The sequence below is a fragment of the Tetrahymena thermophila genome (genome assembly GCF_000189635.1).
Source record: "Tetrahymena thermophila SB210 genomic scaffold scf_8254636, whole genome shotgun sequence".
Lineage (NCBI taxonomy): Eukaryota > Ciliophora > Oligohymenophorea > Hymenostomatida > Tetrahymenidae > Tetrahymena > Tetrahymena thermophila.
Genome location: NW_002476405.1, coordinates 414,627 through 439,646, shown reverse-complemented (window position 1 = coordinate 439,646; position 25,020 = coordinate 414,627). Strand labels below are relative to the sequence as shown.

The window sequence follows — 25,020 nt, the reverse complement described above, 5'->3', positions numbered from 1 at the left end:
TTAATCTTTAATGAGTAGAAAAAAATATTTAAAGACTTAAGAAATTTTAAGAAAGTGTTCATAAGATACTTCATTCTAAAGTATTTTTTATTTTGTCTTATATAGCTAATTTAATATCTGTCTTAGGAATAATGTATTCAGACTTTATAAATTTCTTCTTTGAAAAATAAAAAAAAATAATTTAAAAATTTGCCATAAAATATTTTAAAAAGTATCAAATTTCAAGCTAAATAATTAACTTTAATATTTACCTATTCAATCAACCAATCGCTATCAAAAATAAAATAATTTGTTTTTTCTTTTATTTTTATTGTCGCATTAATTTAATTGTTAATGGCGTTAATGAATGATAGATTATTATGAAAGGCCTTTCTATAATAATTTATCATATTTTTATAAATAAAATATTAAAAATATAATAAAAAAAATATTTAATGTAAATCCTCAATTCTACTATGCCAATTTTAAAGAATTAAATTAAGTTTAATAAAAATAAATAAATTTTGTAAATATAATTAAACATAAATTTAATGAAAAGAATGCATGAAAAAGCATTTACATTCATTAAATAAGATTTAGAAAATAATTGTTTTTATTTAGGAAATTGCATAAGTACTTTAGATATTAAGAAAAAAATAAATGAAAGAAACCTATATTATTATAATTTTTTATTTGAGCTTTTTTTAAAGATTAGTTATTACTAATATAAATTTTAAGGAAGAAAAAATAAGTAATTCATTGAGAGATGATCTTTTATAGATTAAGGTACTGAATATAAACATTTTTTTGATAATTATTATTTATTACTTGCATAATAAAATGGAAGCTAAAAATTATAAATGCTTTCTAGTAAAAATCACTGAATATTACATAATTAATTGTTAATAATCAATCTTTTTATATTTGATTTTTTATATAAAAATAAATTTGGATTGGGAAAATTACAAATTTTAAAAAGAAATACCAGCAAACCTATTACATAATTTACATTTTAATAAAATTATATTAATATATTCAGCCAATTTCTTTTTATATTTATTTTTTTAAATCAGAATAATAAAGCAACGATGACTGCAGCGGAGGCAATGAGGAGCTTAGCACTGCTCTTAGCAACACAAGCGGTGGCACCAGAGTTAGCAACAGGGGTAGTAGTGGAACAGGAAGCGCAAGCATTGTTAGAAACAACAGCACCGTTACCAGTCAATAAATTACAATCCTTAACAACGCATGTACCAGTAGCAGTACCAGCTTACCAGTTATCTTGGGTGGTACCAGATTTACCGCAAACAGCATCAGTGCAAGCAGTACAGGTAATTGCGTTGGCACCAGGAGTAGCAGAAGCAGCGAGGGTAACAGCGACGAGGCAGAATAAAGCGATGATGACCTTGGAGTTCATTTTTTTAAAGATTTTTTATATTTTTTTTTTGTGTATTTTAGTTTTTGTTGATTTGAAATTAATTATCAAATAAAGTTTAGTCCCAGGATTTAAAACAAATGATAACAGGAATCACTAATAACTTCTAAATTAATAGTTCGTACTAATTTGTTGTTTGTTTAAATCTCCTGATAAGTTTTAATATTTTCAACAAGAGTAATAAAGCAAGCAATGGAACACCTTGTATATTAAAATGGACAAAAGAAAAAAGTATTGAAAATACAATATCATACTAAAAACCAACTTTTTTTATTTGTTGTTAAGCTCTTTGATGTTACATAAAAATGAACGAGGAAAGAAAGAAAGATTTCTTTTAAGATTAAGATACCTTATGTAACATCAGGCTTTTTCCTTATAGCAACCTTATGTAGCGTTGATAAGAAAATTAATTATTTTTAGAATTTGCAAGATAAAATTTTTCAAATTTTGTAATTTAAAATGACAGAATTAATCAATTTTATTTGATTTTCTCTCTTAATTAATTGTAAATGCATAGTTGCATAAATTCTTACAAATTATTAAGATCTTGCTCTGCTTTTTTAAAAATATGTAATCTATCTCTTAGCAAACAAACTAACAAACTCATGATCTAATTGAAATTTAATCAATTAATTACTCATACTTTTTTGTGAGGAACGAAGAACAATTAAGTGGTAAAAAAACTACAAACTTGAAATATATTTATAAAACTAACATTAAGCTAATTATATTTTGTATTTAAATGAAATATGAACAAGTATATGAGCTATTATAAAAGTATATCTTTATTTTTAAAATGCGTAATAAATTAAGGGTATTCTCCCTCTATATTTCTTTCTTTCTTTTTCTATTTATTTATTTCTCCGAAATGTAGACTTTAAATTTTTAGAAGGAAAAATAATTAATCGTTAATGCCCATTCGTTGCTTCGGAAAATTAAATTAAGAATTATATATGTGATAAGCTGTCGCTAATATCAAGCATGGGGAAAAAATTATAAATTTGAAATCAGTGGATGAGTAGGTTTGAGAGTATTTCAATAGATTAGAGTAGTTAATTTTAGTGGTATTAACTTTTTGATTGATAACGAACCTATCATTCATTCACTCTGAAGTCGTCTTGATTTGTAAACGAAATTAATTAACTTTACAAAGGCATTGCTTTATCCCAACTATCTACAGAAGCGATGAAGCTAATTTTGTTTACAGTCTATTGCTCACCATCATCATGTAGATTAACCTAAAAAGATACCATTCATTTCGAAAATCTTTGATAATTAGCAAAATAAAAGAATATTGAACTATATTTACTCAACAATATTTAATTGCAACTCAAAATAAATTTAGCTCCCTTTATCCACGCAGTATACGCAGTATGCTTGAGTTTCAAAATGTATATTTAAAGATACCCATCCTAAATTTCGCTTGCTGCAACTCCATTTGTGGGCTAAATTAATTAATGTTACAAAAATATAAATTTTTCTAAAATGTCTCCAAAATTCGGTGAAGCAAATTTCCTATCAGCAGTCAAATATTTATTAAGCGCATTCAATCTAAAGGAGACATAACCACTCATCTAATTCAAAAAATAATAATCTTTGCTACTTAGTAAAATAAAAGAATATTCATTCAACAAATATTGTTGCAGATCAAAAATAAAAAAAGTTTAGCCGATGACGCAATAGAAATAGGAGCATCTGAGTTTAAGTGATTTTTATTTCTTTGTTGCTAGCCTCTGGTGCGCAACCTTAAACTGTAAACTGAATTAATTAATTTTACAAAGTAATTAAATTTTCAAACGTATCTTTTGAAAACAAACAATCAATTAAATCTACTTACAGTCTGCTAATTACCTCACTCGCTCATTCTCAAAAATATAAATAATTTACTTCAAGCAGCCTTTTCTTAATTACCCAAGTCAAAATATATTCAAATTTTATTCACTCAAAATAAAGAGCTGCTGCATAAGAAAAAAAATAAAAATAAAAAGAATTTCAACTTTTTCCTCTCAAAGTTTATAGGTAGTTAATTTTCGAAATAAATTAAGTTTTGAAACTATAATTGGAGGATCAAAAATCAATTTTAGTTGAAATAGCAAAGCAGCAAGGTACTTTTACTTAGGTAAAAGCCAGAGAAATAATGTCATGGAGCTTTGTAAATATAAGCTGATTTTATAATTTGACATTTTGTTGAGAATGAATATTCATTCAAGATGTTGCAAATAGCGGATCACTCCATTCATACCTTTATAATTATATTTTGTGATTACAAATAGTACCAACCAATACTTTTAACCAATCTATGTTTGATTGAAATGCAAAATTTTTAAAATTCACAATAAATTTTATTTTTCATTCAGTTTTGAAGGTATAAAAATACAAAAGTACGCTTTTAGTAAACATAAATGAAATTTTCTTCAACGAATTCATATACGTCAACACGTCTGTTGGCTAATATCTTCACATTTAGTGTCGTACTAGCTAATTTTAGTTTGTATCTTTTACATTTCTTTCTAAAACTCCTCATTTAGTCAGTTGTATATATAAAAAAGCTCATAGGAAGTAATAATTAATTTAAAATCAACCAAATCTCTAATGAGTAAATTTTGAGTAAAATAAAATGTACTTTCAAACAAACAGAAAAATGTGGCTATTTAATTTCATTTTTATGATTGAAAAATAGATTAACAGATAATTAGATAGATACATACATTTTTAAGCTCTCTTCTTAAATAAATAGACCAAGCAGTTAACCCATCTATTTATTTTTATCATTTAAAAAAAATAACAAACTAAATAAGCTTTTTATGCCCTATCTGAGAAATAAAACCAACAAACAGTTTCCCAATCTATTTTTAATACAATTTCATGGTTTTTTTTTTAAAAAACTCAAAAGAAAGTAAATAAGTTTTTCATTCAGTTAAGGCAATAAGCCGTATTTGTAATGCATATAAGATAAGCTTTAATAAGCTATCCCACTTATTTTAATACTTTTATTCACCAAAAAGCTCATTTCAGGTGTCCTATTTGTTAATTCCCGATTCCATTTTTAATATTTCATAGCCAAATTCACGCCCTGCTTTCAGAAATAGAACCAACATTTACCCAATCTATTTCTTATTGAAACGCACATTATTAAAATTCAAACGAATTTAAAATTTTCATTCAACCAGGCAATAATAAAAAACCCACCCAAACACCCCCATTTATTTTTTGTAAACAAAAACTAAAAATTTATTGACTAAACCATTTATCAAAATACTTTTGTTCACAAATACCTTCATCTCAAGTATCCTATTTGTTAATTTCAATTTGCATTTTTTAATTTCCTTTGAAAAATTCATCATTCTATCAATTTTTTACACCTAATGCACTCAAAAACAAAATAGTGAGGTAATATGCAAACAAATGAAATCATCAGATATTAAGTAAAAAAATTACGAAAAAGATTTTACTTTCAAACAGATAGAAAAATAGTGTGGTAAACTTTTTATGATTGATTGATTGATTGATCAATTAATTAATTGATTTAGAAGATAGGTAGATGCTTAGATAAGTAAATAAAAATAATAAATACGAAAATAAAAAAGACAAACAAACAAATAAATTACTCTACATCGAATGAAAATTTAATAAATATAAAATAGATAAGTAGGGTTTGGTCAAATCTAAATTAAATATAATCTATGTTGAGATTAATTTCACTTTTTTCTCTCTCTTTTTTTATTAGTGCGAAATAATTTAGACAAGTAATAAATAATAAGCCGTTACTAAAATTAGATTTTATTATTATATTTAGCATGAAATAAATGAGTTCATTAACCAAACAAACAAATAAATATTTATTAATTACTTGTTTTACGTACTACAAATCCTCATTGGCTATCACCTCATTATAAAATTTGAAAATACAACTCGCTTATGTGATAAGTAATAAAATTTTTTTACAAATTTTGATCGAGTATAGGGCTCAAAAATTTATATGGGACCTACCTATATGAAAAAAGACGAAGAAACAAACAATAATAATAAGAAAATATGATATTTTATTTAAATTTTGAGAATAAGTGCCTACCCACTACTTTCAATCAATCAATCAAACAGAAAAAAATTTAATTTTTAATTTACAAATGCTAATACCACTTTGATTGAAAAGTTCTAGACAGCAAAAATTAATTATCATTTGAATGTGGATTACAGATTTTGTTTTAATAATATTTCCTTTTAAAAAATTTGAAAATTTTTCTTATTTTTCAATCAAAATCTTTTCTGAGTTTCTTTTACTTAAGCTGAATTCTTTCTATTCAAAAATCATTAACCTATTTATTTCCCTTTTAAGAAAAGTTATTATTATGATTATTTATTTAGTTAGTTATTAAGTGGTTACAAAAATAGAAAGGAAGAATTCCTTTTTTCTAGAAGGAATCAAATTAATTTGATTATTATAATAATGAAACGAATGAATCAATAGTATTTTTTGAGGCATAGAGAATGAATTGCAAAAATCAATAAACATTAAAAGAAATGCAACAAACAAAATCTATTATATAATTTACATTTTCATAACTTTTAGACTAATACATTTTATTAATTTTGTTTAATATTTATTTTCAAAATCAGAATAATAAAGCAACAATCACTGCAGCAGAAGCGATAAGAAGCTTAGCACTGCTCTTAGCTTAGCAGGCAGTTTTATTAGCATTAGCAATAACGTTAGCGGGGTTTAAGCCGGTGTTGCAAGAGGCACAAGCATTGTCAGAAACAGTAGCACCAGTAGCAGTCAATGAAGAACAATCTTTAATAACACACAAATTACCAACTTGTAACCAGTTATCAGTGGCGGCACCAGATTTACCACAACCTGCATCATTACATGCACCACCTTGTTAGCAGTTAATATTAGTGTTTCCTGCAAGAGCAAGAGAAACTGCGAAGAGGCAGAATAAGGCGAAGATAGTCTTGGAGTTCATTCTTTCTTTTTTTTCAAGGGCTATTGTATTTTTTGGCTATTTTAATTTTTTGTTGTTTTGAAATTCATAATTGTTCTTCGGAGATTTCGAAGTAGAATTTTAAGCATTTCATTACAAAAATCTTTTACATGCTTTAAATTTTCAATTTATATAAGTAAATTTCTTTTTGTTTGATTGGCACATTTTTCACTTTGATGAATTTACTCTCCCTATTTACAAGTCTTCTCTATCTAGATCATCAGATCAGCAACCAAAAGCTCACTCTGAGCTTTTATCAAAGCATACAAATGATCTCAAATCTTTACAAAAATGATATTTTTGTCTACTAAAAATAGTTAAGAAGCACTTTTTAATGATTTTTCCTCATGTCAAATAAAATAATTTTGCAAAGCAATTGTATTTTCTGAGTAAAAGCTAAATTTATTTAATGATTGTCAGAGCACCCGATGATATGTTTTACATATTCTACTTATAAAATGAATAATACGAGAAAAATTAACATTTTGATACACCAGGCATGTTCCTTATCAAAACCTTATGTAGATAATAATTAGAGATCAAATGAATTTGATTTTGAAATAAGTTGTAATAATTTAAAATTTATAATTCAAAATGATAGAATTGATCAATAGCCTTACAATCAAATCAGTGATTCCCTATTAATTAAATGCAAATCTAATGATCAATTACTTTGATCATTATAAACAATCAGCTTCTTACAATCACAATTCAAAAGCTTGTTTCCTTTCATCAATTTCTTAACTCAAAAAATAAAATGATTTATATCTTATTCTTACTCGTATAAAAATGGAAAGTAATTTTTGATATTTATTTACTAAAGTTGGTTGATAAAATTTAGATTGTTATTTAATTTAATTATAATTTTAGTAATATAAAATCTATCTATTTTTGATTATTAATTAAAATTATTATGTTTTCTTAAGTATTTTTTTTTGACATAGTAGAATATATCTAAGATAAATCTTTAAGTTAGTTAATATAAAGCTTAAAAATTAGTTAAAAAATAAAACATTAATGTCTGCATTTTAAGATTTTAATTTATTCATTTTTAGTTTTTTCTTACTTCTGCTATTTTTGTTATTATTCTTGATAACTTGTGCAGTAAATAAAACAAACACAAAACATGAAAAAATTCAAAAAATAAATTAATTTATCAATACTATTTTCTACAAAACTATTTTATCATATAAATATTTGTAAATAATGATGACTTACTATTTTAATTTATTTTTCATAATATATAAAATGCTATGCTTAAAAATTTAGAAAAAGCCATAAACTAATCCTAATGCATTTTCCTCAATAATTAGCAAAAAATGAATTAAGAATTCCTATTTTGTTTCCAAATATTCAAGCATGGGAATACGAAAAAGTTGTAAAAAAAAATTCATATATTTTTTATTTTTATTTCTGCCATACATATCTAGTCTCAAATCTCAATTTAGTAAAATTTCTATTTTTTATATAGAATGAAGCTTTGGTAATAGAAATGCATACTATCAGCTTGAAATTATAATTTACACTTATTCTATTAATATATACATTTTTCAAAAATGAGATAAACAAACTATCAATATCAATTTCATATTAAGTATAAATTAATCAATAATTTAAATAATTTTGTATCTATTTATTCTCTTCAACAAAGATAAAGTATAAAAATATAAATTTGCAATTAGATTTGATTTGATCTTTTTCTTTTTTAGCTCTTACAAAATTTAATGATTATTCAGAAATTAAAATTAAGTAAGTAAGCAGAAATAATCAAAGACTTTTTGATTAAGGAAGAAAAAATTTAATGTTATTAATTTTCTATAAAATGTAAACAATTAGAGCTTACTTAAAATTATATTTGATAGTGAATATCAAAATATTTTTACATTTTAAATAAATATTAACTGTTTTCACAATACATACATATTAATTTTATACCTCTATAACTTTATTATTTTTATCTTTTATAGCTCAAAACATTCTAATTAATTATATGTTGAGGGTAATTTTTATAAAATAGAATTTATAAATTTTATTTATTATTAATTTATTGTTTTAATAAGATTCAAATTTAGCTCTACTTAAATTAAAATTACACTTTCATTACCTTAAAAAAGTTGAATAGATAGAAAGAGTTTTAATAGACTTTGTTTGTCTTTGTGTAATTTAAAAAAAATATGAGATCAAGTAAGAAACTTTTATTTTAAAATTAGTTTAAACATTTTCCCTTGCAATCATCAGTCAATCTTACCCTTCTTAAATGTAAGATGGTAGAGATAGTTAAAATTGCACTTTTTAAATGAAAATATTATCAAGTTTTTTGAATATAAATAAATAAATTATCATTATTTTTTATATAAAAAACAAAGAATATTATTGATCTGAAATAAATAGCTTCAATCTAATATATTGTATGTTTTCTTTTGTAGATTTTTTATGTCAAGATTATGTAAAAATTTGTTTGTATGTTATCATGTCATATCATGTCATATCATATCATATCATGCCATGCCATGTCTGCCAGCAAGCCAGAGACAGATTGATAAGACTTTAATTTTATAAAAAAAAATGATAATATTTTATTATGTCAAACTGGTACTTTAATAAATGTGAAAATCAATTAAATTTAAGAATAGAAGTTAAAATTGTACTTTTTAAATGAAAATATTAACAAGTTTTTTGAATATAAATAAATAAATTAGCATTATTTTTTATATAAAAATGAAAACATATTATTGATCTGAAAATAACTTCTATCTAATATATTGTTTGTTTTCTTTTGTAAATTTTTAAAATCGAGATTATGTTAAAAATTGTTTGAATATCACCATATCATGTCATTTCATGTCTGCCGGCAAGCCAGAGACTGATTGATTGATAAGACTTTAATATTATAAAAGAATGATAATTTTTTATCATGTTAAATTTGTACTTTAATAAATGTGAAAATCAATTAAATTTAAGAATAGAAGTTAAAAGTGTACTTTTTAAATGAAATATTATAAAGTTTTTTGAAATACAAATAAATTAATTAGCATTATTTTTAATATAAAAATGATAAAAATATTATTTATCTGAAATAAATAACTTCTATCTAATATATTAATTGTTTGTTTTCTTTTGTAAATTTTTTATATTAAGATTATGCTAAAATTTGTTTGTAATTCACCTTGTCATGTCATGTCATATCATATCATGCCATGTCTGCAAACCAGCCAGAGAGACATTGATAAGACTTAATATTATTAAAAAATGATAATATTTAATTATGTTAAAAATAAACTTAATAAATTTGGAAATCAGTTAAATTTAACAATAGAAGTTAAAATTATACTTTTTGAATGAAATATTTTTAAGTTTTTTGAATACAAATAAATTAATTAGAATTATTTTTTATATAAATATGTTTAAATATTTATTTCAATTTTTTTGCATGTTTTTGATAAATAACAATTCATAAAACTGGAGAGTGAATTGGATGCTTAATTATTTAAATTGAAGATGTTTGTATTTTTTTAAAGGAAACTTGTTCTATTTATATTCATTAAAAAGATACAGTATTAATTCATTCTCAGTAAAATAATCAAAATATTCTTTAAAAATTAGTTTAGAGCATTCTATTAATAAAACAATGTAATCTTTGCTCTTATTTTTAAGTTATTTAGCTACTAAGTCGATTTCTTTTTTCTATTCTTCCAGATTCTCGTTTGTGCTTTAAAACAAATATTTAATGTTTTTATCGTTAAAATTGTTTCTATTCTCATTATATAGCTAAACATAAGCAATTAAAATGTTCTTCTTCAATAATTAGTTGTTAAAATTTTAATGATTAATAAATAATGATTAGTAAATATTATCTATCCTTTAATAAATTTTAAAAATCTAATTATCCATTTTACTTCTTTATAAATACTACCTGAGCAATTCTTGATTAACATTCTTATTGCATCTATTTAACATATCGCGTATTAAATTTTTTTTAATGTCATTCTTAAAATCTTCTAATAGCTTGAAATCTATTTCTAAAAAGTTTTACTACTTTATCTCTGTAATTATTTAGAAGTGCTTTGATTTACGTTATTATTTTTGCTTATCTTTATTACTCTTAAATGTTTTACCTAAAAATACCTTGCTCTTTTTTTCATCTTCTTCACATTATTTTTATTACTTTTACTATTGCTTACTCAAAGTTAAAGATTCTTCTACTAGAGTTTAGCAAGTTAGATTTTTTTATACTATTTATTGATTTTATTATATAATTGTTGCCTTTTTTTATTTTAATTACCCACTCTATTCTACTAAATCTGAAGAATTTTTTTCACTTTAATCTTTTAAAACACCTAAATTATCATCAAATTAATCACTCCAAAATTATGTAAATTTTTAGGAATCTTTTTAGTCAGTGTTCACTTAAGGTTCAATTGAATAACAATTTTAAAAGTCTGATTTCTCACAATAATTTTATTCCATGAGAAATGATTTTTTTTCACTTTAGTCTCTATAGGTATTTACAAAATCATCATACCTACCAAATTATTAAGAATCATATAAATAATCATCAATAATGATAGGATTTCTTTCTTACTCTTAGCAATTATTTTAGTTCTCCAAAGACTGGATATTTATTTGATCATATTTATTACTAGAATTACAATCTTATTAAAAATATAATTTATTAATATTTGAGTTAATCTATTGAAATTATTCAATTGGATGGTTATTAATTTCATCATAAGTATTTTGATGTGTAAAAATACCTTCTGTCAATGAGCATTTTTGGTTTTAATAAGCTTACTGGTTGCTAATTTAATCATTTAAATTTCTATCTTAACTGATATTTTCATTTTAAAAATCAAAAAGGTTCTGATTTAAATCAAATTGTTTGTATTTAGCTTCATGGAAACATTGATTACTATCTTCATTCTAAATATATTAAGAGTCTCTTTGTTTATCAATACTAAAAGATCTTGGTTTCATAATCTGGTTACTGTATTGATCATAGCTGATTTAAGGGTCATTTTTGCCTTCAGTTTTAAATGAGTCACTAGTATGTTTCTTTTTATAGTTATCAATTTAAGCATTAAAAGGATTGCTATTGGTTTTTTAAAAGCTATTATCTTCATTATAATTATTGTGATTAAGCTTATTGCCAATATAAATCCATTTTTTTTATAAATCTTCTTTTTCATTGAAAAAAGGACTAATCTATTATTATATAAATTGCTAATTATCATAATTAACATTTTCATTAAAAGTTTCTTAAGTTTAATCATCCTTTCTGAATCTCATTAAAGAATTTTAAATTTATATATCATCAGTAAAACTTTTACTATTTTTTTATGCCATTTTACTTATTCTAATTAATCTATTTTTTCTAACTTAATTAATTTTTTGCTTTTCTTAAAATTTATGTTTGTGGAGATTATTAAAACAAAATTAAAACTAGATAAGTTATGAAATACGAGAAAATAAGAATAAATCAATCAATCATAAATTAATAAGAAATCTAATAATTATTATTAATTAATTGACTGTTTTCAATTTTTAATATTTAACTAAGGGTATAAAGGTAGTAATGAATCTATTCTATAAAAAGTTATATTCATTAAAATTTTTAAGTTTATTTAATGATAAATAGCGATATTAACCATGCATAGATTTATTATATCTTTAAAAATTAGAAACTTTGATAATAAATTAATTTTGCACAAAATTTTTAGATATTTTGATTGCACACTTTCACTCTTCATTTAATATATCAAAATATATCAGAAAATAAAATTTTGTTTTATATTTAATCTTTTATAATGAGCTCTAAATATTATTGAAGTCCTCGCTGCTGATAAATAAATAGTGATGATTGTTTTTTAATATTGCAAATGGCTAGCTATATTTAGCATAAATTTTTGTAGACTTTATTTCAGGGCTGGCTATATTTAGCAGAAATTTTTGTAGACTTAAATTCTTATTTAATTGAAAATTTGCAATTTATAGAAACTCAAAAATAAGAATAAACAATATCTATCCTATGTCTGACTGATTTTTGAGATGATAGCTTTAATTAAGGGAGTACCAAGTCTGAAAAAAGCATAGAAGATGTATCAGAGAGGATGCTAATTGTGGAAGACCTTTGTTTTACTTAAAGGAAAGAGTAGTAAATAGGTAAAGATTTTGGTTGCTACTGAGAAAAATACTCTTGAAAAGAAAGAAACTCATGATTTAATTTGACAAAATCAAACTTTCTTTTTTGACTTGCTTTTAATTCTATATAAATGCTTAAATTCAATATGATATTTTTATGAAATCTTGGAAGAACCATAAGATGAAGAATAAATAGAAAGAAAGAAAGAAAAAGTGAAAGAAACAGATCCTTTACTTAGATCAATTGATAGTCTTCATTCCGATGACATTAAAATATCATAAATTGTGTAAAAATTATACTACCTCAAAAGTGATCTATATAGATAGCTAGCTGCAGCTTAGTTTCTAGAAAGTAATAGCATTCTATTGTTACCATTCTGTCTTAATGAGTGAGTGTGTATAAAATGAACAAAAATAATTTTAGACAAAAAATAAAATCATAATTTAACTTTTAAATGCTCCAAGTTTGATTAATTAAACAAACGTGTTTGAGGTCAATGTTATATGTGAAAAATACTTTGTTGTGTAGGTTTAAGAAACGAGTATAAACTTTTATAATTATTTTTATATTACCTTCTAAATAACTTCTAAAATTCAGCCATATATAAATAACTAACTCAATAAAAATCTAATAACAAAAGCATGAAGCCTGAGCCATTAAGCTTTCAGATATGCTTATAAAGTTAGTCTTTAGAGTATTGGTTAATTTGGTTAAATATCACTTTTGTTGAAATTGAAGATTGTTGATATATAGCAAATATAACACAGCTCAGCCATATTTCCTATCTATAAACAATCAATTTTTGGAATTTTCAATGGGGAAGCTACTTGAAAAGAGTTGCTCTTTTTGTATACTGAATAAAAAAAGTGATATTAAATTCTCATAATTTAAAATTTTTTTCATATAAATGATAATAAATACATTTGCACTGGTTAATTATATTTCTACTTAATCTTAATTATCAAAGGAAAACTACCTTCATCAAACAGTTAATCAGAAAAGAAATTTTAAAGAGAGGAAGGCATATTAAACTAAAAGAAAGGGCTTTCTAATTCCATTTAATAAAACAGGATAATTCACTCATGACAGCCAGCACATATAAAAATTTTATAAAGATAAACTTATTTATACATAAATACATAAAAATATAGGTTATTGAGTTTATATGGCCACATCTCAAGAGAGTTCTTAGAAAAAAAGACCTGTCCTCTAAATGGCTATTTTGCAGGTATTGCTCAATAATTAATTAATTAATTTATTTATTAATAATTAAAATAAAATTTAGTTAGAACAGATTAGATATTATGATTCTAATGAGTTAATAGTCATTAATTTATAAAAAGTAGAAATAGTGTAATTCCTCGAATGTTTATGACAAGTATCACTTAAATTTATATATTAATTAAAATAAATTAATGAATAAAAAAAATGAAATCATCAGCTCATCAATAAAATTGACTACCATTGAGAATAAATTATATAAAATAATTATTTATAATAAGGGTTTAAAAATATAGCGATACAAAGTAATTAATCATTTAAGTAATTTAAATATTAATCAAATTAAAAAGATCTGTAAATCATTAATAGCAAACAAACATTTTAAAAACAACATACATACGATTTTAATTAAATGTCTTAAAATTATAAGCAAATAAATTATTTCAAAAACATAAATCGATATGTACTAATCTATTATTCTTAAGGATATTTATTTTGAAATTTTCTTGTGAAGCTTCACTTATTTGATTGTCACTTACAGTTATTATTTTTTTCAAAATAAGAGAAAAATTTAATCTAAAAGTAAGATAAATAAATAAATAATTTTATCAAATTTATTATTAGCATTAAGTATTAAAAATATTTTCTTTTGTTTTCGTTAAATAAATAAAATATAAACAATCAAAAAAAAAAATTTATTTACCTAAGGTAGAGTTTCAAATAAAGTAGATTTGTGGTTTTTGATAAAGCTAAATTTAAATCAGAAGTTCCTTTATTAAAAATGTCATTAGATCTTTTAATTTAAAAATATATTTATTTATTTATAAATAAGGAGAAGAAATACTTTCAAGTATCTAATTAAGCTAAAAGAGTAAGCCATGAAAAATAATATAAAGAAATCAATAAATAATTTATTATTACGAGATATTTAGAGTCAACGATACGAGATTTGGGCACTTAGATAGACCAACACCTAAATTAGCGACTCCTTTATCACTAATTTAATTTGATCTTAAAGTAGTTTTATATAAATTATTATTAATCATCATCAAATCAGTATCTTTAAAAATTTAGATAATAAAAATATCTTTACTCTAAAAACAGCATCAGATATAAAAGATTTGAGAAATTTTCTAAAGTAGAACTAAAATCAGAGACACCATCTATGCCAAATTAATTACCACTTTTAATTTAGTTAGAAAAAGCATTAATGTAGGGATAAATATCAAAAAATATTAAGTTAAAGATAGATAGTTAATAAATGGTTCAATCATAGTAAAATAATTGCAACTTATGGATAAATTTATTTTTAAAACTAAATAAGTAAGTAAGTATCTATAAAATTTAAAGTAAATTGATAAATTGGAATGTATTTATTTATTTACCCTAAAAAAATAGTTAAATTTTTGAGATTTTAGCATTTTGATAAAGCAGAACCTATATCTGATATGCCTTTATTACCAATTTAGTTTTCACTTTATATATTTAATTTAAAATAATTTTAGTTATCTTAAAAAATAAACTTGTTCAGAATCAAAAAACAGAAATAATTATTTAATTATTCATAAAATATTTATTGAAAATAAAATAACTGATGTTTATTTATTTATTAATATTAATTTAAATCATAATAAAAAACTAATAAAATTTTCAAAAATCATTTTTGTTTTAGGAAAAAGAATGAGTTTAAAATAAAGTTCTTTTATGTCATAAATGATAAGTTAGATTTTGTGTATTTCAACAAAAAAAATTTGTTTTAAATATATTTAAAAAATAAATTTCACGCAAGCAAAAGTATTAAAGCAGAAATTTTAGTAGAATTTGATAGAGAATAAGCTAAACTTGAAACACCAACATCACTTATTTAATTTTTGCTTTTTTTATTAGATAAAATTAAAATTCATTTTTTTTTATAGAAATAACAAAAAAATTATTTATTCAAAATTAAACAAATTGAAAGTAAATTTATTCATCAAAAAATAAATAAATAAAAAATTTTATTTTCTTCAGCAGTATATAAAATGAAAAAAGGTAAATGTATACATACCTTAATTCTAGTGATAAGGTTGCAAGATTATTACATTTTTATAAAGAATACCCTAAGGATGAAACTCCCTCATCACTTATTAAATTGTCACTTTAAATAAAAAAATAATTTTTTAATTCATTTTAAGCCAAAAAAATTGTTTCTGGTTAAAAACAAACAAACAAAGATGACTAATGATATCTCAAAATATTTTTAATAATTTTAAACTAAATGAAATAAATAAATAAATTCATACAAAAAAACTAAAATTAAAATAATTTATTTTACAAAAGACTTAGCGAAATAGTTTAGAGATCAAAACATTTATCTAGAGAAGAAGCTATCTCTGAAATGCCATAATCATCAATTTAATTCCTACTAAACATTCATTATAAATAGTTTTAAATTAAAGGTATGGCGTTTTTTAAGTTTAAAAATAAATAATTTTGCTTCTTATTTGTTTATTTTAAAAAATTTTAAAGACTTCTTTCTTGATAAATAAGTTTAATAGCTTTTTTAAAGAAACTTATTTTAAAAATAATCTAAATTAATTAATAAATTTAAATTGAAAAGATTCTTCATATCTGCTAAATAAATAAGAAGATAAAATTTAAGCTCCTTCATTAAGTAATTTGTACTTTCATTCAGTAAAATTTAAAAATAACACTTAAAATGAAAGAAAGTAATTAAAATAAATAAATAAATGTAATTGCTGCTTTAAACTCTTTTTTGTAAATAAAAAATGAGATTTTTAGGGCCAAATATATTTTAATTTATCATAGAATATGCAATAAAATCTTATACTTACTTTTTAAAAATAAAATTTTAGAATCAAAAATTTCATAAAATTAAAAAAAAATTAATTAATTGATTAATTAGATAATTGTTTATTATTTATTTTTATTTTTACGATCTTGTTTTTATTCTTATTGAAAATAATTTTAGTACTTTTAATGCATTTATTAAAAGAAAAATTAATTTTTAGATCAAAAAAATAATAAATAGTTAGTTGCATATAAATTATTGAGTTTAAAAATAATTTAAATTAAAAAATTGTTACTATCTTTCTAACTATCTTGTTTAATTTATTATTTAAAGAGCAAATGTTGGTTTTGATTAATTCATAATTATTTTACATAAGATTAAGTGTCAAACTTTTTAGATTTGTACATTTCATCAATGAAGAACCTAAAATAGAAATACCCTCTAAAGTTATTTTATTTTGACTTTTATTTATACAAAAAAATTTATTTAATTTATCAACAAGCAGACAAAGTTAATTTTGGAATTCTAAAAATATTTTTAAAACATTTATTTAAATTATTTTATATTATTGCAAAATAATAAATAGAAAAAAATGTATGAAATTATGACTAAATAAAGAAATAAGTTATGAGTTTTACTAGAGGCCAAGTTCTAAATTTGAAAGATTTATGCAATTTGTTAGAGCAGAGCCTAAAATTGAAACACCTTCGACACCTATTTAATGGCCACTGAAAAATGAAAATTTTAATTGTTAATGTGGTAAATGAAAAGTGAATGAAAAGGAAATATTTAAATATTTAATATTATATTTTCATTCATATTATTTTGTTATTTGTACATTAAGTTAACATATAGATCTGTGTGGAATAAAAGAGAAGATTCCAAAAGCTTTTTTTATAATTTAAAAAATATTTTTATTATAATCTTAGCAAAATAATAATCTACTTCTTATAAATCTTTGAACTATATTTTCTATTATATCATTTTTTATTTAGAATTAATTATCTTCAGAGTAAGTAAAGGTTTAATTAAAATTCTTTCAATATTAATTAAAGTTTCTATCAGTTCCAAAAATATAATAAATTCTTTAATAAAAAATATATTTGTTAAATTATAAAAATATAATCTAGCAATTATATTTATTAATTTATTATTCTTATCATTTCACATAAAAGAGAGTAAGAAATAAACAATATTAAATATTTTAAGAATTTTATTATATTTTCCTTTTAAAATATTGTTGTATAAATCTTAAAAAACAAACAAACAAACAAATATCATTTTTTTTTAATGCATTTTTAAATTAATTTAAACTATCTACATTCATTTTTAGTTAGCTTATAAAATCAAAATTCATTTCTTTAAATTTAAAAATACAATCAATAACCAGTTATTTTCTTTTGATTTTTATTTACTTAAATTGTTTTAGATGATTGATAATTTTTTTTTAATTAGATTACTTTATAAAATATTGTGACTGCATATAGTGAAGTCTGTTGGTGTCTTAAAATAAATAAATAAATAAATAAATATCGATTATATCAATCGAATTAATAATTTTCTTTATATATTTCTAGATTTACCATACATATATAAGTAATTAAATGGTTCTTTCTGATGATTTCCATACCAATTTAAATTCAAAAGATTTTAAAATTTAAAAAAGAGAAATATCAATTTTACAAACAAATTCATATCAGTAAAAAACGAATGAATTAATTAAATGGAATATCTTTAATATAAATCAATATAATTTATCAGTAAAAAATAGAACATATATATTCATATACTAACAAATAGTAAGTACATGCTTAGTAAATTCTATCTAATATATATGGATATTAAGCATACAATTATTTTAACAATCAAAAATCTAATCTAATTAAGTATTATATTAATGAAACCACATAAATAAAACATTCACCATTAGATAAAGAAGAGAATTAAATTTAATAAATTTATAATCACTAGACGAAATTTAAAATACACTTTTTTTCCGATGTTTTAGTTTTTTTAAAGTTGATAAAAAAAGCTTTATATTGGTTCTATGCAACATTCAAAATAAATACATACCTAACTAAATAGGATAATTATTACTTTTGATGTTAAAATCACTTTATTTGTCAAAATTATAAAATTTCTAAAACATCTCATCAGATATTTTAATTATTCAATTTAATTTGGCAAAATATGCTGCTTGTTTCTTTATTGCTTTTTTTGTCAATGAAGATTTTTAAATTTTGCAGAAGTTTTATATGATGTCAGTGGAATTTCAAAATGGTAAATTTTAATTTTGCTTTTTGTTTCTATAAATAAGAATTTGTTAGATCTATTGTGATTTCATAAATGCCAAATAAATAGACGAATAGACAGATAGACGCTTTTTTTATTTATTTTCTAATTTAAAAAATACATTTTTTAAGAAAATCAGAGGTGGTATTCAAACTAAATTATGGTAATATTTTATGAGCGAAAATAAAATTTTTAATTTATTGATTAAATTAGTATACTTGACAAATAATTGCTTTGCATTAAATATGAAAAATTGATTTAGTTTAATATAAAACTAACTTCTTATTTAAGAAAAATAAAATGTCATTTAATTAATAAGCTATTTATCAAAAATACTTATATTGTATTTAGTTAAAAATCAAAATAATAAATTAAAAATTTATAATATTGAAATAAAGAACATTAAAAAAATAAATAAACTTTTCTTTGTTTAATTCTTTCATACATAAATAAAAAATTTTAATATTCAGATTGAATTTTTTATTATTTAACAACATATTTGATCTCTTAAAAGATAAATATATTTATTTCATTAGTTCTCTTCCTTTATCTGTTCCAACTTTACGCCACTTAATAATGATTGATGATAATTATTTTTGCCTATATTATCATCTTAAAATGAATTAACTAAATTTTGAAATACTTCATCTTTTTTATATTCTTATTGAAGGACTATGTTCTTATTGCAAGTCGAAATTAAAAAAGCCAAATAATATTTTTTCATAACCATATTTACCTTGTTTCTCTTTATCTTTATCCAGAATGGCTGCAATTTTATATTCTCTCTTAAAAGCTAATCTTCAAACTGTTATGCTTAGTGTTTTTGAACTATTTCAGAAACTAAGCCTACATTTTCCTTAAAAATATCTCTGATCTCTTAATTAGAATATTTTAGATTGTCATTATATTATTCTTCGAACAATTTTTAAAGTAAAATCTTTTAGTATTTATTTATCTTTTTAACTCTACCTAATGGAACTCCCCTTGACTCTCTAAATTCAGTCTGCATATCTTCATGTTCATTTTTAATGTGGTTAGAGAGTGATGAAAGAGTTTTATATTCTTTTTTTTTGCAAAGACAAGCAAAAAATGGTAAGATTGAACCATGCTATGCATCTTTATTTTTTTTCATTATTAAGTTTATGAACAATATATTTACTTTTTTGATTTCCTTCTTTATAATTTGTTTCCGCCCAAAAATTAATTTTAATATTCTAATATCATCATCAACTAATTAGAATATTTTTAACTCATTATATTCTAATTGCATATCTAACCATTATTTCCCTCTCAAATTTATTTAATTTAAAATAGCATTTAGCTAATCATATGAATTTACAATTAATTTTTAGATTTCAAGTAATTTTTAAAAATATATATTAATTTATTTATTTATTGTCTTTTGTGAAATTTAGAAGGTAAAAAATTTCATTTACACATTTTCCAAAAAATTCTAGGTTTTTAATATACAATTTTATTAATACTAAGAAAAGAACTCATCTTTAAGTAAAATTAAAGTATTTATTAAAAATAAATACAAATAAAAAAAAGTATTTTAAAGATCTAAATAAAAGAAGATATAAATAAAAGTATTTTAAATTCATAAATATATTTATTTACAAAGATATTTTTATCACCAAATCAAATTTTCTCATTTTATTTTTTTTTTGTATTGAACATATATTATTTTTCTATTTTATTGAAACATTAGCAGCAATGAATTCAAAATAAATCACTAGAATAAATTAACTTTTATTAAAAATGTTAATATTCTATTAAAGTAATAATTAAGTGATTGATTGATTATAAAATTAAATAATAACAGAGCGATTAATCAAATTTAGTATTTTTTATATTAGAATTAAGTTGAATTGGAAAATTTACAATTAATTTTTATTATTATTATGGAATTATATTCATAAAATTTCAGCAATGAATTTGAAAATAAATCACTAGAATAAATTAGCTTTTATTAAAAATGTTAATATATTATTAAAGTATTAATTAAGTCATTCATTGATTATAAAATTAAATAATAAGAGAGTGATAATCAAATTTAGTATTTTTAATAGTAGAATTTGAAAATTTACTATTAATTTATGGAATGATATTAATAAAATGTATTTCTAATTCAAATGTTTTTTTTTTCATTTTGGATTATAGATATGATTGACAATAAAATATGCTATTTTTTTAATTTAAATATAATTAATTAGATATTTAATTAATCATGAAGTTAATCAATATAAGAATATTTAGATTTTGTTTTTATTATTTCATTCAAGAAATAAAATAGATAACAAATATAAACACTAAATTTAACTCTAGAAAAATATAATAAGAGCTAAAAATACATAAGCTCTTAATTGAATTTAGAAGAATAGGAAATAAAGTCAATTTTAATTAATAAGGACTATTAATTAAGATTTGATAAATAAAAATTATTTTCTCTAAGATATTACCTTCAAAGCCATTTGAAATTTATTACTATTAAAAGAGATTAGGCAGGTAAATTTTTAATTAAGTATAAATAAATTATTTTTTATACCTATCCAATTATTCTAAAATATTAGATATTCTTACTTTATTAATTATCTTTTATAATTCAACTTATTTTAAATTAAGTGGAAACAATTTAATTTTATAACTATAAGCAAATTGCTCAAAAAATTTATTATTTCTTATGATAAATATTTATTGAATTGCATAATTGTATTTTAAATTTAAAAAAAAATGTGATACAATTTTTTTAATGTGTTAATTAATTATAATAAAATTTATGTAGACTTTCATGAATTAAAACCTTGAAGATGATAAGTCATCACAAACAAAAATATAATTCATGTATGTATAAATCATAAAAATAAAATAAATTATAATCTTTTTAATTATGGTTTTAAAGATTTGTTCATTTATTTATTTTTAAAATTAAATTTATAATTTCAATCTAATTATTAATTTATTTTTATAATAGTTTTATTTATTATAATTTCTTATTTTTAATATTTTTAATTAAGGTTTAAATCATATCAAAAAATATAATTACTATTTTTGGAAACTTGCTTTGAAAACATTAATTTAATTATACATTTATGAAAAGTTAAAGTATCTAAAATGAGTTATTATTTATTTAATCTAATTAATTATAAGTAAAAATATAGGTTTGAAATTCAAAGCCATGAAGTGATAATATTAATTTTATAAATTTTTTCAAAAATATGAATGCAGTAAATATAATAAATAAATTTGATATAGTAAATTAAAATTGAGAAATTTACTGATTCATAGATGAATATTTAGCAGTATAAATAATTGTAATCAAAACTTTGATAAAGTTCATGCGGCTTATTGAATTAAATTGTTAATAGTACTAGTTAAATTTTCTAACTTTACAAATCCAAGTAAGTAATTTTTTTTTGTTAATATTAAAAGATAAGTTTATTTTACATCGATTGCTCTCTATAATCTTCATCTATATAAACTAACTAACATTTTATATTATTTTCTAAAGTATGTTTTTATTTTAATTGAAGACTTAAGAAGTAAAAGAATTTCCTTTTATTTATTTTAAGCATTTAAATTAATAATTTCAGCATCAATATTCTATTTCATTTTTAGGGTAAAAGAAGATGAATTTAAAAATGTTCAAGAACTTTTTTTCTTCTATTACAAATTGAAATTGAAAGCTGTATGCCTTTTAACTTAATTAATTGCATAGCGCTTAATTAAGTAGTAAAGAAAGAAATCTATCATATATAAGAATTATACATATTTTATCAAAAAAATACATGTTTGAATATATAGATTAATTTCAAAACAGCATAATTAATATTGACCAATTATAAAAAATAGATCGAGTTTTTGTATTAATTAATAATCATTAAAGACAGACAAAAAACAATCAAAGTTTGTTATAAATTAAATTAAATAAAAAAATCAAAAATAATTAAAAAAATGATGTTAAAAATCACAATTTCATTCTTGTTATTTGTAGGCTTAGCACTATCTGATAAAATACCAGGCTTAGATGCAACTTGTGTTTAAGGAAATGGAGATTGTTCTATGTGCTAAACTCCTCCTTATGGTACTTGGATAAATGGAAAATTAAATAAAAAATGTGCAATAAATTAATGTGATACAAGTAGAAAGCTTTTTGCATAAAGATCAGTGAGTGATGAATTTTGTAGCTCTTGTCCCACTGATTTAGATAGTCGTGGCACTCATGCTTAATAAATTTATGCAAACTATGATAGATCTTTTTGTGTAGGTGCTTAGAATAGCTGTACTAACAGGAAAGGTTTTGATTGGACTGATTTTGATTGCGATGCATGTGGACATCCAGATGGAAAGTTTGCAAAAGCTGATAAAACTGGATGCACAAGCTCTGTATCTATAGCTGGAAAAGCCGTTCCTTGCTAGAGTAATAACTCTTGTGATGAATGTCCTTAATATACTTCTTTTAATTGGGTATTAACAAACGGAAGTCAAAAGAACTGTTAACTTTATTCTTATTTAGCAGCAATTTTTCCAAAATAATATCTAACAGATTTAATGTGTTCTTCAAACCCAGATTTAGCTAACACAAATCTTTTTGCTAGTATGGATTAATCTATTTGTGTGAATACTCCTGCTATAGTAGGAAATCCTGTACCTTGCTAAAAAAATGGTAACTGTGATAATTGCCCAGCTTACACTGGATTCAGCTGGTAATTAACAAAAAATAGTTAAACTCACTGCTAAATTAGTTCGTGTTTTGCTAATAATTTTCCCTCATAAGGTTTAACTGACTTATTTTGCGGTTCTTGTCCTCAAGATTTTGAGACTAAAAAAAGGACTGTTGCTAGTAAAGACTAGAGAAATTGCGATATACCTGATCCAGAATAAACAGATCCTAATTAACCATAAGACTAAAAACCTAAATAATAATAATCTTTTAATCAATTATTATCTTTCAGCCTAATTATATTATCTGCTTAATTAATTTATTTGATTTTATGAGTCATACTAATAAAATAATTATAAACAAATTAATCAAACATTAGACATTTTAAAAGTAATAATTTAAATAAAAAATCAAATAAATCATTCTAATGGTTTTTTAATCTCTGAATTATTTAACAAAAATATCATTAAATTAATATTTATACTAGTTCATTAAGATGTCAAATTGATATACCATACTAAATAACTTAACAATATTCTGCAAATAGTAAATAATTAGATCATAAATCCAAAGAAGTTTTATTTATTTACTGCTAAATACTGTTTATTCAATGAATTATTATCTAAAAATTTAATTATTGTGATGTTATCTTTATAAAACCTAAAAAGGGTATTATTTATTTTTAAGAGTAATTTAAGTTTAGAAATATAAAAAAAAGTCATATATATGGTCTCATTTTCAATGATAAAATTACAATCTATTTAATTGATATGATTTTGAATTTATAATTAATTATCAACTCAGTTAAATTAACCTTTATTTAAATTTTTCTAATTATGTTTGCATTGTTTGAAGTAGTGTTGGCAATTGGAATGAAATTGTTTGTTAATCGATTTAAATTCGATTATTTCTAATATTTTCAAAATCGATTAAATTTTTAATCTTCAAAATTATTATTTTAATAGATTTCCGATTTTTAATTAGATTTAAACCGGTTTTATTTCAATTATAAAAATTTTTATTTATTTTTGATAATTTTTATTATTATAACCCTCTTTTTCCAATCCAACAAAAATAAATAAATCAGAAACAAAAAATGAGGGAGGAGGAGAGAGTGAATTTAGATATTCAATATTAAAAATAAATTTTTTAAAAGAATTAAAATATTAAACAATTTTAAATTACAAATAAATTACTTTAAAAATTTATTTTATCAAAAATATTTAAAAATTAAAACTTTTTTTCTAATAAGAAGTCTAATTTCATAATTTTAATTTGAGATAGTGAAATTAGATATGTAAAATCAAATTATTTATTTATTTTATCAATATTATTTAAACATTATCTCTTAAATGTTTATTAAAGACAAGTCTAATTTCAAAATTTTAATTAGAATTCTTTAAAAATATTAAATATTAATTGACTGAGAGAAATATTTTTCTTTAAAAAATTAAAGTCTTTTTTCTTTAGTTATTTTTCATTTTAGTAAGTTAAATTTACTTATTTCTTTGTGTT

The 25,020-nt window shown here is 21.2% G+C and overlaps 7 protein-coding genes across 7 annotated transcripts; 2 read left to right on the top strand and 5 right to left on the bottom strand. All coding sequences in view use genetic code 6, as the record gives it.

Annotated features, from left to right (window-relative positions):
- Positions 1-1,048: 1,048 nt before the first annotated feature.
- On the bottom strand, positions 1,049-1,396 carry TTHERM_00491130 (cell surface immobilization antigen SerH6, putative; the record flags this gene model as incomplete). The annotated part of the gene is made up of 1 exon (XM_001016890.1): positions 1,049-1,396. The coding sequence occupies one exon, from the start codon at positions 1,394-1,396 to the stop codon at positions 1,049-1,051; it is 348 nt and encodes a 115-aa protein (XP_001016890.1).
- Positions 1,397-6,027: 4,631 nt separating this feature from the next.
- On the bottom strand, positions 6,028-6,381 carry TTHERM_00491100 (cell surface immobilization antigen SerH6, putative; the record flags this gene model as incomplete). Its single annotated transcript, XM_001016887.1, has 1 exon — positions 6,028-6,381. One exon carries the CDS (start codon positions 6,379-6,381, stop codon positions 6,028-6,030), a length of 354 nt encoding a protein of 117 aa, XP_001016887.1.
- Positions 6,382-9,579: 3,198 nt separating this feature from the next.
- TTHERM_00491090 (hypothetical protein) lies at positions 9,580-11,742 on the bottom strand (the record flags this gene model as incomplete). Its single annotated transcript, XM_001016886.2, has 2 exons — positions 9,580-9,631; positions 10,313-11,742. 2 exons carry the CDS (start codon positions 11,740-11,742, stop codon positions 9,580-9,582), a joined length of 1,482 nt encoding a protein of 493 aa, XP_001016886.2.
- Positions 11,743-12,444: 702 nt separating this feature from the next.
- On the top strand, positions 12,445-12,624 carry TTHERM_00491080 (hypothetical protein; the record flags this gene model as incomplete). Its single annotated transcript, XM_001016885.1, has 1 exon — positions 12,445-12,624. One exon carries the CDS (start codon positions 12,445-12,447, stop codon positions 12,622-12,624), a length of 180 nt encoding a protein of 59 aa, XP_001016885.1.
- Positions 12,625-14,202: 1,578 nt separating this feature from the next.
- On the bottom strand, positions 14,203-16,171 carry TTHERM_000491079 (cyclic nucleotide-binding domain protein; the record flags this gene model as incomplete). Its single annotated transcript, XM_012797813.1, has 8 exons — positions 14,203-14,293; positions 14,463-14,552; positions 14,681-14,770; positions 14,853-14,942; positions 15,145-15,234; positions 15,544-15,633; positions 15,807-15,896; positions 16,074-16,171. 8 exons carry the CDS (start codon positions 16,169-16,171, stop codon positions 14,203-14,205), a joined length of 729 nt encoding a protein of 242 aa, XP_012653267.1.
- Positions 16,172-19,371: 3,200 nt separating this feature from the next.
- Positions 19,372-19,974, bottom strand: TTHERM_00491060 (zinc finger, C2H2 type family protein, putative; the record flags this gene model as incomplete). Its single annotated transcript, XM_001016883.1, has 1 exon — positions 19,372-19,974. One exon carries the CDS (start codon positions 19,972-19,974, stop codon positions 19,372-19,374), a length of 603 nt encoding a protein of 200 aa, XP_001016883.1.
- A 2,702-nt stretch (positions 19,975-22,676) lies between these two features.
- On the top strand, positions 22,677-23,840 carry TTHERM_00491050 (cell surface immobilization antigen; the record flags this gene model as incomplete). The annotated part of the gene is made up of 1 exon (XM_001016882.2): positions 22,677-23,840. Exon 1 carries the CDS (start codon positions 22,797-22,799, stop codon positions 23,838-23,840), a length of 1,044 nt encoding a protein of 347 aa, XP_001016882.1. The 5' UTR covers positions 22,677-22,796.
- Between the last annotated feature and the right edge of the window lie 1,180 nt (positions 23,841-25,020).